General features: G+C 44.0%; 1 protein-coding gene across 1 annotated transcript; it reads right to left on the bottom strand.

Annotated features, from left to right (window-relative positions):
* Positions 1 to 1,771: 1,771 nt before the first annotated feature.
* On the bottom strand, positions 1,772 to 12,985 carry sec62 (SEC62 homolog, preprotein translocation factor). Its single transcript, XM_063218440.1, has 8 exons — positions 12,880 to 12,985; positions 10,175 to 10,283; positions 8,238 to 8,343; positions 7,315 to 7,549; positions 5,853 to 5,948; positions 5,185 to 5,245; positions 4,413 to 4,532; positions 1,772 to 4,164 (listed from the first exon to the last, which is right to left on the bottom strand). Exons 1-8 carry the CDS (start codon positions 12,913 to 12,915, stop codon positions 3,512 to 3,514), a joined length of 1,416 nt encoding a protein of 471 aa, XP_063074510.1. The 5' UTR covers positions 12,916 to 12,985; the 3' UTR covers positions 1,772 to 3,511.
* Between the last annotated feature and the right edge of the window lie 510 nt (positions 12,986 to 13,495).

Below are 13,495 nucleotides of genomic sequence, written 5' to 3'. Positions count from 1 at the left end.
GTCTTCATATTGAGCAATTAAAATGAACACTACAAAATAAATGGTCATAAAATAAAATTTGTCATTCATTGAGGTAACACAAGTACAATACACTTGAGTTGTCGGTCTGCTCTATATTTTATTGCAATGAAGGGATACAGATATACCTCAGGACAGACATCACTTAAATTATACTCCAAATATCGCAAGAGACAGTCTTCAATATGATATCAATCCAAATATGGACAACTATGCAGTTTTAAGTCAATTCTGACCATTTCTTTTTTCTTTTCTTTTTTTTTAATAAAAAAGGACAAATTATTTTGTTTCCGTTTCCTCTTGAAAAACTGCCGGACGAGAAGCGGCATGTACAGTAATACTACAGAACACAACAGACGGGTACTGTGCAACACTCGAGAACAACGGGAGAGTTTTCCAATGACAGTTTTCAGCAAATATGACACTGGCCCTGGCGCAATGGCAGCTCGTCAGCAGACAACAAGGGATGATGAACGACATACAGAAAACAAATGGAACAAAGAAAGCAAAATAGTCTTGAGCAATGAGAGAAGAAAATCTGTTCAGTTCAACTCAATCAATGTGTGCACTGCACACTACCTACCATGGATTCCTATGCATACAGGCCGACTCTCATCTTTGCAAATGCATTAGGGGCAAGGCCAAGAAAGGATTCAAATCAACCTGTTACACTCAGACATTTTTCAAAGGGTTTTGCATCAAAACTAAAAAACTAAAAACCCTACCACAATTTGTGACCTCTAAACAACACAATTTGTGACCTTTTGTTTCTTTTTTTGCCTTTCTGTGAGAGCAGGGTGTGGTGCAAAAAAACCTGACAGAATTCAGGTTCAGAAATAGGAGACGCAAACATTCACATTTCACATTTTCATGGACTCTGCTTGTGAGGGACAAACCTAACAGATGAGCTGGACATAGAGTACATAGTGAACAAGTATGTTTACATACCAGATTATCTGGCTACATATTAGATTAAATGTTAAGAGAGTCTGATCTAATGATCATCTGCCTCACAGTGGTTAACCACACAAGCCAAGCACTAAGGAATCTGACCCTGCTCTGCCACCTGTTGGTTGAACTGAGAAAACCCAACCAAAGCAAAGGCATCTTCAGTCATGTGTGCAGCCACCAGCACAGAGGACCATTTCACGGTTTGTCTGAGAAAATTGAATTCTCAGTTGTCTTATTCAATTGCATTAAGTTGAAAACAACTGGACTTGTTTCTGGAGCTCCACCTGGAGTTCCACCTTTTATCAAGACAGGCTTATTCAGTTCTGATGAAAAGGTCAAAATGCCCACAAGCCCCAGAGAGAAGGCCAGCTATTTACAACCTAGTTCCTTTCACACATGATTTGAAAATTAACAACCGAACAAAGGGGGGGGAAATTATCTCATGGAAAATGTATAGGTTCAATGCAGTTGTTCATCATTAACCAAACTGATAGCTGTGTACATCTGATATAATAATAGATTTTCTATATAAATGATATATTTGCAATTATTTAAATATTATCCTTACTATGAGTAAAAGACCATCTAATATGAAATAAATATTTAGTACATAAAATGCAACCCTACAATGGGGACAGAATTGGACCACAAAGCCCGGCGAGGGCGTCCACCGGGTCCCTGGGCATATTGGACCACCGCTTCCTCACGTTAACATCACTGCATCGCCATGCCACCCACTGAATTAAGAGAAACCATAGCAACCGTTTCCGTCTGACCAAAGTACCAAACCACAACAGAGGCATCATGTCATGACATTTCATTTCAAACTTTTCAGTCCAGTGATTTTAACGAAACACACAAAAAAGAAATATCAAAAGAAAAGAAAATGAAACTAAAACAAAGCATGACTTAAGTTCAGTTGTCTCTCTGACCTACGTCTGATGAGAGACAAACTATCAACTATTGGGACAACTTTTGAAATCTTGGGAATAATCATTAACAGTACTAAATATTATCTTGGTTCTTCTTCTTACAAATGAGGGAAAAAAGGTACAAAATCAGTTTGGCACTAGTGTTTGTAAATGTATGCTGATCATACAACAATCTACTTTGAGATTTTTCTTTTGCCACTGGTCTTTTAGGTACTTCCAAAACACTAGAGAGAATTCATATAGCCACAGAGGACGTCTAAAATCAATACCATAACTGATGGTTATCAATGCCATTTTGTAAACAGTTTATAAACCCGACACCAATAAGCATATACATTGCCTGCAGTATCAACTAGAGTACGACTGAAAAAAGGCCTTTTTGTTTTTGAATATGGAACTGGGGGGAAAAGAACAGAAAATAAAAATCAAAACGGATTGTGCACACACAAAGCCAAGCGTGGCCTTTACTTTTCCTAACGAGGAGGGCACAGGGCCAGAAGTAGGGTACCGAATGCAACATTCAAAATCTCTGAAGAAAAATGTAAACACTGTTCGTGAGATGGCCAAAGTTCTGCAAAGAGGTTTTCTCCTAACAAGGACGAAACAATTAAAATTTGGTCCAAACATACAGGAGGACTACCGTCTTAGAGTCAGTAATCCATAACATACACATTCTCACTCACTCACTCTCTCACTCTCATACACACACACACTCACTCACTCACTCACTCACACTTTGCTATCATCATCATCATCATCATCATCATCATCATCGATTATATCCACTCCATCAGAAAACCCATTTGACACATACGACTGAACCAAAGAAATTTTGGTTTTGAATGGGGCGCCATGTACTTAAAGTATGTCTACATATCTTTTTCACTTTTATGTGTTTTCCAGGACTTACTGACAGGCGGTAGAGAGAGAGGGGGGGGGGGAGAGAGATGGAAAGAGAAATCTGGGAGATGTTCTGGTATGGGCACCATGGCCAGCTGCACCCCAGCGCTCCCCCGTGTCCTCAATATTTACCCTGCTATTATCTGGCACCAGCCACAGCTCTCGCCCACTACATCTAGCAGCAGTCCATAGGGCGAGGGCATGGCTAGGAGAAGGGAGGGAAGGGGAACAAAAACAAAAAAAAACATATTTCATTCATATTTCCATGTTTTCTTTTGAAAAATCAAAATCGCAAAAGTTATGGATATATTTTCTTTCTTTAAATGATGGGACTTCTTAAGTTAATTTCATTAAATGAGATAAAGAGATGAGGGGTGGGGGAAGGGTTCTCTCTGCTAAACACTTCTGCATTTTTCAACGTCTCATATATACGGGAGAGATGCTCTGCACAACATAAAAGAAAGAAGCTTTGTACATTTTCATTGTCATAGCTGGTCTCTCTTCTCTGTTTACAATAATAAATGTTATTGTTGTTGTTGTTGTCGTTGTTGTTGTTGTGTTATTCTGGGTTTGGAAGAGCTCAGGAGTCACTCCTGGACATAACAGAAGCACTGGTAGGGGCTCCCCTGTGGAGTGCATGGGCATCGAGTTGCTTGAGGCGAAATGTTTGTGTGTGTGTGTGTACTTGTTTTTGTTTTGTTTTTGTTTTTTTAAGTGTGAGCGGTATCAGACTTGGCCCCGCTGCTCTTCGCTTGGTCCTCCTCGTCCTCCTCCTCTTCCACGTCAGCGTCTTCCCTCTCCCCTTCCTCCCCTCCCTGGTCCTCCTTCTGCTCCTCCCCCTCCGCCTCCTCGTCCTCCTCTTCTGTGTGCTGCTCCAGCTCCTCGCGTGTGATCATCTCGAAGTCGTTGCCGTTGCTGTGTTGCGAGCCCTCGTCTTCCCGGCGCTCGCTGTCTGTGTCGGAGTGCCGCTCTGCCGCCGCTCCCTCTGTCTCCGTCTCGCCGTCGCCGCCGCCTTCCCTCTCGTCCGCCACCTCCTCGCCGTCTCCCTCCCCTTCCCCTTCCGCGCCTCCCTCCGCCTCCTTGCTCTCTTCGTCGTCGTCATCCTCATCGTCCCTCTTCTCGCTGTCGGACTTCTCCTCGCTGTCGGACTTGTTGTTCGCCTTGCTGTCGGCCTCGAGGGCCTTGCTGTCGGCCTTGCCGTCGCTCAGCTGCTTCTTGGAGTTCTTGGGGCCCTTGTACTCGTGCGTGTAGAGCGGCCGGAAGGAGTCGATGAAGCCCACGTCCGCCGTCAGGTTGGGCAGGAACCAGAAGTGGTGCCGGCCGCCCGTCACCAGCCAGATGATCAGGAACAGGATGCAGCGTGCTGGTGGAGGAGGAGGAGGAAGACACGCACACGCGCACACACACACACAGTTTAATACTTTTATTTGGATCTCATCATTAGGGCAGCATTACAGATCCAAATAGTGCTGGAAATGAATTTCATAGCAGTCGGTAAGGACTAATCAGAAACATAAAGTCCTATACATTACTCTGGAAAGTTTGGGAACCTCTAAGGAACTGCTGTGAATTACAAATCGCCACGATTTTGAACAGACTTGGGCCTCTTACCAACTGCCAGGAGGAGTATACTGGCCACGAAGCAGCCAGCCGCCACGCTCAGGTAGTACACACCCACTCGCATCTCCGCCGGCCACAGCGGGAACAGGGTGGCAGCAATCACCGCGATCACTAACAACCAACACAGACAACCAAGTTCGCACGCACACATACACACATCATTATTACATTACACTTGGCTTTTTTTCATCCAAAGTGAGTTACATTGGTTACAGTCCCTGGAGCAAAGTGGGGTTCAAGGGGGTTTAGGACACTTCAGCCATGGATGGAGGTGTAGGGAGAGGTCAAGTGGGGTTTGAAATCTACAACCTCCAGACTGAAATACCAATTCCATACCCACTAGACCACGGCTGCCCCATATTCAAACAGTAAGGACAAATGAATGACACAACTATTACTGGGTCATGGCATAATCTGCAGTATAAACAGCATAAACAACTTCATAAGTTTCAACATATTGACGTGACAACCAGGTACAGACATCATTATCAAACAGCAATGACAAGAACAAGGATGAAAGACCTCACTGTATTGAGGTGGCATTACATCCCCTTTGACATTTGTGATCTATCTACCTGCAAATGACAAAAAAACCTAATTTGAGCTTGTTGAAGGTGACCGTGATGCTAAAACTATGGGAAATTTGACTGCAGGCCCGTCTCACTGGAGGCATCAATGATGATATATGGATACAAAGACATTTCCCTACATAAACAACTCCAAATGTCCCAACCACTAGACAAGAGAAGGTAAAAGCTCGTACCCAATATGAGTCCCATGGCAAACGTTGCCAAATGCACTGGATCATAAATCCACACATACACCTGGGGGGGGGGAAAAACACACACACACACAAATAAACTTGTACACCTGGGAAATACACAAACAAAAATAAACTGGTGCATGCATGCTTATGCACTCACACACACACACAAGCCGATACAGTACACAGTCACACCCACAAGCATATGCATGCACGTGCACACGCACACACTTAGTATTAAGGTAGTTGTCCATGACTAATGTCCCAGTGGAGCTGAGCGGCCTGTGCTGTGCAGTGTGGTGTTATGCTGTGCAGTGTGGTGTTATGCAGTGTAGTGCGGTGCTGTGCAGTGCGGTGAAGTGCTGTGCGGTGCTGTGTGGTGTTATGCAGTGTAGTGCAGTGCAGTGTGGTGTTATGCAGTGTAGTGCTGTGCAGTGTGGTGTTATGCAGTGTAGTGCTGTGCAGTGTGGTGTTATGCAGTATAGTGCGGTGCGGTGCGGTGCGGTGCGGTGCGGTGCGGTGCGGTGCGGTGCTGTGCTGTGCTGTGCTGTGCTGTGCTGTGCTGTGCTGTGCTGTGCTGTGCTGTGCTGTGCTGTGCTGTGCTGTGCTGTGCTGTGCTGTGCTGTGCTGTGCTGTGCTGTGCTGCATTCTCCAGGCGCTGCACCCACCTCGTTGCCGTCCATAAAGCGCTGGTCCTCATGGGGCTCCAGCTTGAACTTCTTTTTCACGTCCTTCTTCTTCTTGGGCGACCCTGGACTGTCATCCTGGAGAGACAGAGCAGGGCCGAGGTCATCGACCACAATCACACATGAGTAAAAACAACAGCAAACGGACTACCGTAGGAGTTTGCATACTTGGTAGATTGGTAGGGCTCTAAATCCAACTGCTCGCCATATTCCCAATAGTGGGAGTTTGAGCAAACAAAAATAAAACGCGCTTTTCATGCTGCTCGTGCAGAGTTTGCCTTGCTGTCGGAGAAATATTAAGTACAAATTGATGGGTAGGCCATCCGTCATACACCTACATCCAATGTCGTACAGCTAGAATTATTGCCAATGCAAATCTTCTTGGCTGTGTTACTTGACACAGCATGGCCAACTCAAACCATCAATCAAATGTCTCCCTGAGACTGCTGAAAATAACCAATCACTTTTCGGAAGCTTCCAGCACTATCAATGTATTACTTGTGAGCCCCATCATCATTTGTGTGACTGAGCAATGAGTAGGTGGTACAAATCTGTATTAAAAAAAACACTTAAGCAAGTGCTCTCTGCGTACTTCTGCGTACTTCTATGCTGGCCTAATTAGTTTTTCAGATGGTTCAGTATGACGCGCATACAAATTCTTTAAACATTACTGGTGTTTTTTTGACCTTTCACCCATTGCGGTTTGTAATGTAATTGTAGGTAGATCACTGCCAGAAAAGTCAGGCATTGTTAAGTGTAACAGCACAGCAGGTCTAGACACTGTTGGCCTTGGTAGATACAGAGCACCAGGAGTCCTTGGGCTCTTTCCATTATCCAAACTTCCGTCCTCCCAAGTGCTTGTGGCCTCTTGTTGACGTCGCATGACGTCATTGACGAGAGAAGTTTAATTCAATATCTCGCAAGAGCACAATTCAAATGTCATTTTCTCATTTGCAATCGGGATGTTGAATGGGGAAAAGTTCCTAAAAAGGTTGTTGTGCTGGGAAACTTCATAGTTTTCTTCATTAAGGCGGGGCGTCTGCGAAGCACAAGGCCATACGCACAAGTGGAGGACGGGAGTTTGGATGATGAAATGGACCCCTAGAGTCCTACCTAGAACACAGAAAATGGAACGTGGAGAACACAGTGTCTGCGTTCTCTTGTGTTTTGGGCACGTAAGCAGATGTGTGGTCCCCTGTGCTAGAACAGTATACTCATCGAAATAACTCACAAACACTGTTCAGAAACCTCAGGGTCACTCTTACAGTATGTGCATACAAATAATGGACTGATGTTGTATTGTGCATGTTGTGACTATATATGTTTGGGTTAGAAGGTTGTTAAGGTGAGGGAATAACGGTTGAACTACATATAACGTTGTGTTGATTTGACCATGAACATTCATCCTACAGTCAAGTTATGAGGGAAAACAAAAAAAGCATACATTTTTCTCCTTTTTCGAGTCAGCTTCAGAATCCTTCTTCTTCTCTTTTTTTCCTTTCTTCTCCTCCTCTTTGCTGCTATCTCCTTTCCCCTTTTCTTTCTCTTTCTCCTCCTTCTTCTCCTCTTTCTTCTCCTTTTCCTTCTCTTTTTCCTTCTCCTTCTCCTTCTTCAGTTCCTTCTCCGGCTTCTTCTTCATGACCTTCAGGGCCCGGTGGAAGAACTGCTTCTTGAGTAAGCTGCTCAGAGAAAACACACAGCAGAACCCCAATGCTTAGATAACAGAAGTGGCATCATGGCAGCGCAATGTATTGCATTGCATTTCCTGTGGCCGGTTACTCAACATACACATTCCCACAACACCGCGAGAGAGAGAGAGAGAGAGAGAGAGAGAGAGAGAGAGAGAGAGAGACAGAGAGAGAGAGAGAGACAGAGAGAGCAAGAAGACAGCAAGAAGCAAGCGGAGACAGACATTTTGACAAAGAGAGACAGAAAAAGTATACAAAGAATACAAAAAATACAGACAGACAGAAAGAGATGGTGACAAACAGACAGAAAAACATAGAAAGAAAGAACGACTGACAGATAGACAAGAGAGATGCAAACAGACAGAAAGACAAATACAGGCATACAGGAAGAGAAATACAGACAGACAGACAGACAGACAGACAGACAGACAGACAGACAGACAGACAGACGGGTGGACAAACAGACAAAGATTCAGACAGACAGAGAAATACAGACAGACATAGAGGCAGACAGATAGACAAAGAAGACATACAATAGTAGAGTAGAGTAGAGTATCAGGCTGACAGACAGACAGACAGACAGACAGACAGACAGACAGACAAACAAGCAGTAACACGAGAAAAGACAGGCAGCCAGACTGATGAGTGTAGTGTCCAGCTGTGTTGGGGTGTACTGCACCTGTTACAGTAGTCCACCACGGTGTCCCTGGAGGTGAACACAGCTTCCTCCCCCTTCTTGGACTTTGCCCACTTGGAGTCCAGGAGACAGTCCACCGCTTTGGAGGCTGCCAAGGCAAACACAAACAAGTCACGCCAGTGTCATTCACATGTGCCTGGCTGACTGATGTTAAACACAACGTTCACATCAAAGAACATTTAAAATCCTTGCATAGAGTAGAGTATCATCTATTAATCCCTGAGGGGAAATTCACAACATCACAACTATCTAGATAGAGATTGTAGAGAGTTTCAATGTCACATTGCATGCTCTATTTTGAACAACTCAACTTAGCTTTGAAGCTTCATCAGTATCTGTTATGTGTCATCCTCCATCACAGGTGGCCATAGGAAAAGAAACGCTACCTCCATCATAGTCATGTAAGGGAAGCCACAGTAAAAATAGAGGTAACTAGAAATGCACTCAGAGAGTGAAGACCTCCGCCAAGAAAGCTGTTCGATAGAACATCTGACTATGTTTTACCCTATTTTTTCTCATGCATTTCTGCGTTGTTTTTGTGGAGTTAGAAACTCGAATGTCAAAATTCACCCTTTTCCCGCAATGGTGAAGAACCTCTTTTTACAAATCCAGGATCCGGATCATCACCAAAATGTAACCACTCATTCCTTTTGTCATTTCCAACAACTCACTAGAGTTATCCTGCTGACAGACAGACAAAACAAACAAACCAATAAGACCATCAATACATAAACTCCTTAGCAGGTAAAAAAAAACCCAAAACCAGCCATAGTTTATTTACAAATTCTAAGAGTTGCTCTGCTGGGACTTGAACCCAGACCTCCTATGGTACCATACTGGGACTCTGACCAAAGAGCCAAGGCTCGTTGGTGTAACAGTCAAAACGCACCCACAACCCTGTGACGGCAACTCCATCATACTATGCTAGTGTTGTACTTACACCATAAATGCACTTCTACTTCCACATTGGCCACCTCCTCTGCAGCCATGTATACCAAAACAAACATGCATTATACTGCGAGTGCATTGTTTTATACTAGCAAAAATGTTCACAACTAAAAAAACTTTTATTTTGCAATGAACCTCATCCTACATACCGATTTTTATTTTACCATTCCAAGGAAGCATCATGACAATGCACACTACCCCAAAGTTATCACTAATAACAACAAAAACACATCTCTTGCCCCTAACCTGTTAAATTGTCTTCCATGCCGAGACTGTGTTTTTCTACCACAATAACACCTCAATGTACGGATGCTCCAGTCCTGACATCAATCACTGCCAAGGCACTCTGCAGACTCTCTAGATAAACCAAATACTGAGATCACCCTGTAAAAAATCACAACGTCAGAACCATCTAACCATTAGCCTCAGGTGCCAACCTCAACCCTTCCCTCAAGTGTTATCACAACATGTTGGTGCCAACAGTCCTTGGCTTTAGTTGTAGCCTGTTACCTTAAAGTGAAGTGAAGTAAAAGCCCACCTGGGAAACTCCAACTCCCATTGTCATTATGACACAGCACTCCACAGCACACAAGTGTTCACTGCACACGGCACACAACGAAATTGCATTTATGCTTCACCCATGCAAGGGGGCAGCCCCCAATAGCGGCCATGGTGTTACTGGTCTCCAGTGTTGCTACTGGGGCCTATACTAAGAAGCTGGTTCAGGAGTAAACCAGGTTAAGTTAAGAGGTAAATCATCTCGTGAGTGCCTAGAGTCAAGAAAATGAGGACTCCAGGCTCTTCTGGCCAAATGCATTTTACAAAGAGGTGTTTGGAATATTTCACAAAAACATCAGCATTGCAAGACTGAAACTGGTCTGACATGGCTGACTGGTTAGGTGTGCGAAAGTGAATGTTGTCAGCAAGTTGCAGGACACACTGACAGGACAGGAGTTACAGGACACACTGACCTATGAAGTAGTCGACCCGATGTCCCATCATGTTGGTGGACTTGGTGGGGCAGTTGAACCGCAGGTACTTGGCCACCGCCTTCTCCTCCTTGGTGGGCTCACTCACCTCCTGTGCACGGAGCGCATTACATGACATTACATGACATTACCAATGTTCATCTTCTGCTTTACTCCAGCACCTGTATTAATTATGTTAACGCATTCTCTGACTTTTAGGGTTACCAATGTTTCCCACAGAGCAAGCAGCATTGTGTGGTATGCAGGACCCCCCAGGACCACCACCACCACCCACCTCAGTGAGTGAGTGTAAGTGAGTGTAAGTAAGTGCTATCTGCTATGTGTAGTATAGTATAGTATAGTAGTACAGTATAGTATTGTATAGTATACTCGTATTAGCATGTACTGTATTGGCGGCCGCTCAACACTCCAGCTTTTTCTCCCACTTTGAACGACAATGAGAGAATCATGTTGGGGAGAAAAAGAGGAATCAATTCGTACGTTGAAGGTTTTCTTTATGTGCCTTGGCATTACACACGCACTCACACACTAAACACTGATTACCATTATATTACATTTAGCTGCCACACACAGGAAACTATTTCCGGTCGGTCACTGGGTGAGACGACAACCGGTACAGCATTCTTTGACCAATCTATGTTTTTCTCTGTTTTTTTTTCTTCAACTTTTCTTGAGGTCACAGACCACATTTTCCACATTCCACTGATGGCTTTTCAACAACATGCAATAACTAGACCTGTCTGTTGTGCCCTTTAGTGTGTGTTTGTTTGTTGAATAGCGGCCCGCCTGAAGATCTTGCATCAGGCTCCCTTGTCCATTTCTATTATGCTTTTCATATACACCTCCCAAATAAGATAAGCACAAGCTAACTCAGTTAATTTGCAAACACAAAGGTGGCAAACTAGTAAGGTAAGGTAAGGTAAGGTAAGGTAACTTTATTTGTACCCGAAGGTACAATGCTGTGAAACGAGACAGGGAGGGGCAAATCAAATGTTATGAATGATGTGTGACAAGATCTGGGACCCCCCCACAATCAACCAACAGGTGGTGTCTAGGGGTCGACCACTCTGGCATCATTGTGGATCTTTGCGAATTTAATGTTGGAAAGCTCAGTGCTGAGAGATACATCCCTGCAGATCAACCAGGGATATTATTAGTGAAACAGCTGTTGGCAGACGCAAAGGAAGGGCCCTTGCATCTTCTGGCTCCTGTAGGCTACCACTCTGACCACTAGACCAGAGGCCGCAGACAAGACAGAGGTTCCAGACAAGGAGACAGATTAGGGCACAACAAACATCGAATTTACTTATTAATGTGACGTATGTGAGCTAGGGTCCTTGTAGACCTTGATGTAGATTGTTTAACGCCCCCCCCTTTTTGACTGATACAAAGGCAACCAGACAGTATGCGTTGTTAATTAAACCGAAAGGTTGAGTTTAGTACGTGTGATCTCTTCCAGTGAAAGGGCATGTGAATGAAACTACACAACTCGGTGGATAGTTCAGACATCATCGTCGTGTTTGCTTAAAACGCTGACAGTCGTTGCATAATTTCGGCAACGTGTCTACCTGCTAATGGACAAACCAGAGAGGTAAATGAGCAGATAAGCAGACTGTTTAGGAACGGTATGTATTCTAGCGCTAAAATCCGCCGATGGCAACGTTCTACTTCTAATGAAACATTCGACTGGACAATCTCATCGTGCAGTCATTTTACCTGCATGAGTTTCATTTAGTCTGTGGTCTGGCCATTAAAATAACGATAACGCCTAAGCAAGAGAACAACATATGTCAACACGGCTATGTAAAATTTGTTTAGAAAGTCACGCTGATGCACCTCTTAACAATCATTAATGGTGTAGCTTTATGTTTACTAGCTGAGAAGCATCCAGACAAGAAATCAAATTAGATCATTGATGCTATTGACATATGCTATATGATGAGACTTTGCATCCACAGTAAATGCTACATATCGCTGTCTGGCTAACATCCTTTCCAGCTTGCAAACACAAAATACATTGTATCAGTTGCCAGACAGGCAATAGATGGCTAAACTGCTCGTCCATCGCGCTTGAATGAGTATTGACGTGTCCGTGTCACATAACATCTGCAATTAGCTAAACAATAGCAATACTGTGTGCGCTGTAAACAATGATTGTAAATGTATGTACACAATATAAGCATCGCCTTAGCTCTTCGTGTCCTAATTGGGCCCGCTAGCAACTCGGCAAACTATCCAGTGCTTTTCTGTTTACAAGAGCCAACCAGCTAGCTAGCTAGAAATTATGCCAGGGATCTGCTACCTAAACTAAAGCCAAGATGGCCAACTTGGTTAGCTGAGTGTACAGAACCTATCCCCGTTATAAGCGGCAATCATTCGTTTAGTGCCCAGCTGGTGACTTGATGAAGTATATCCTAAAAATATATGAATCAACCAACAACGAGCATCACACCAACACCTTTGGACTATTACAATGATGAAGTAGCTAGCTAGTTAATAGTTTTCAAGCTACCTAGCCCACTTTCTGAGAAGTAACGTTATTCAGTGTTGGGAGACTGCTCACAGTGTCTAGGACTGTGTGCACTGATTAACAACATTAGCTGCTAAATGCTTCGATACGGCAGACACTTCTAACACCAATTTCAAAAATAAAACATCGGGGGATGATTCAAAGGCTCAGGCTGTACCTGGATTCGCTTCTTGTGCTTCCTGCGCTCCGCCATGATTCCAAAGCTCTCAAGTCTCCACTTGACGTGGTAGCCACGACACAGAGGGGGTAAACCATTGAGATGGGTACCGCGAGAATCCAGATCAGACCGTGAGCTGAAGGAGCAATACCGCCATCTACTGAATTTCTTTTGCACGACAAGGCTGAACTGGGGTTCTAGCCTAGACCTGTGATTACTGTCCTCTGGTGTTTCATGGTGTATTTCTTTTTCTTTGACAGCTTTTCAATAGAAGAACTCACATTTTGCCTAGGCCCACACAGATCGGAAAGTAGCCTGGTTTTCCTATTAGCATACTGTGCATCACATCATAGCAGTTCTAGACCCTATAGGCTTAGGCCTAAACACCCTTGTGTGAACATTTGACTGGTTTGCACTGCTTTGCTCCTTATGCCAGAACTTTGTGTGTTTTCCAATGTGTGAACCTTTTGGCCCTTTCCTTTTGGGTCTATTGGGTTTATTAATTTGTACATCTGCGCAACAACACTCTTGCTTCTTGACATTCGACTGGTATGCTGCAGAGCCTAACCATTTTTGTCTTCCTCAAGGATGGATTATGGTATAGGCTCTCTAAATG

This window comes from Engraulis encrasicolus, chromosome 16 (assembly GCF_034702125.1).
Source record: "Engraulis encrasicolus isolate BLACKSEA-1 chromosome 16, IST_EnEncr_1.0, whole genome shotgun sequence".
Taxonomy (NCBI): domain Eukaryota; kingdom Metazoa; phylum Chordata; class Actinopteri; order Clupeiformes; family Engraulidae; genus Engraulis; species Engraulis encrasicolus.
This window is presented reverse-complemented; position numbering and strand designations above follow the sequence as displayed.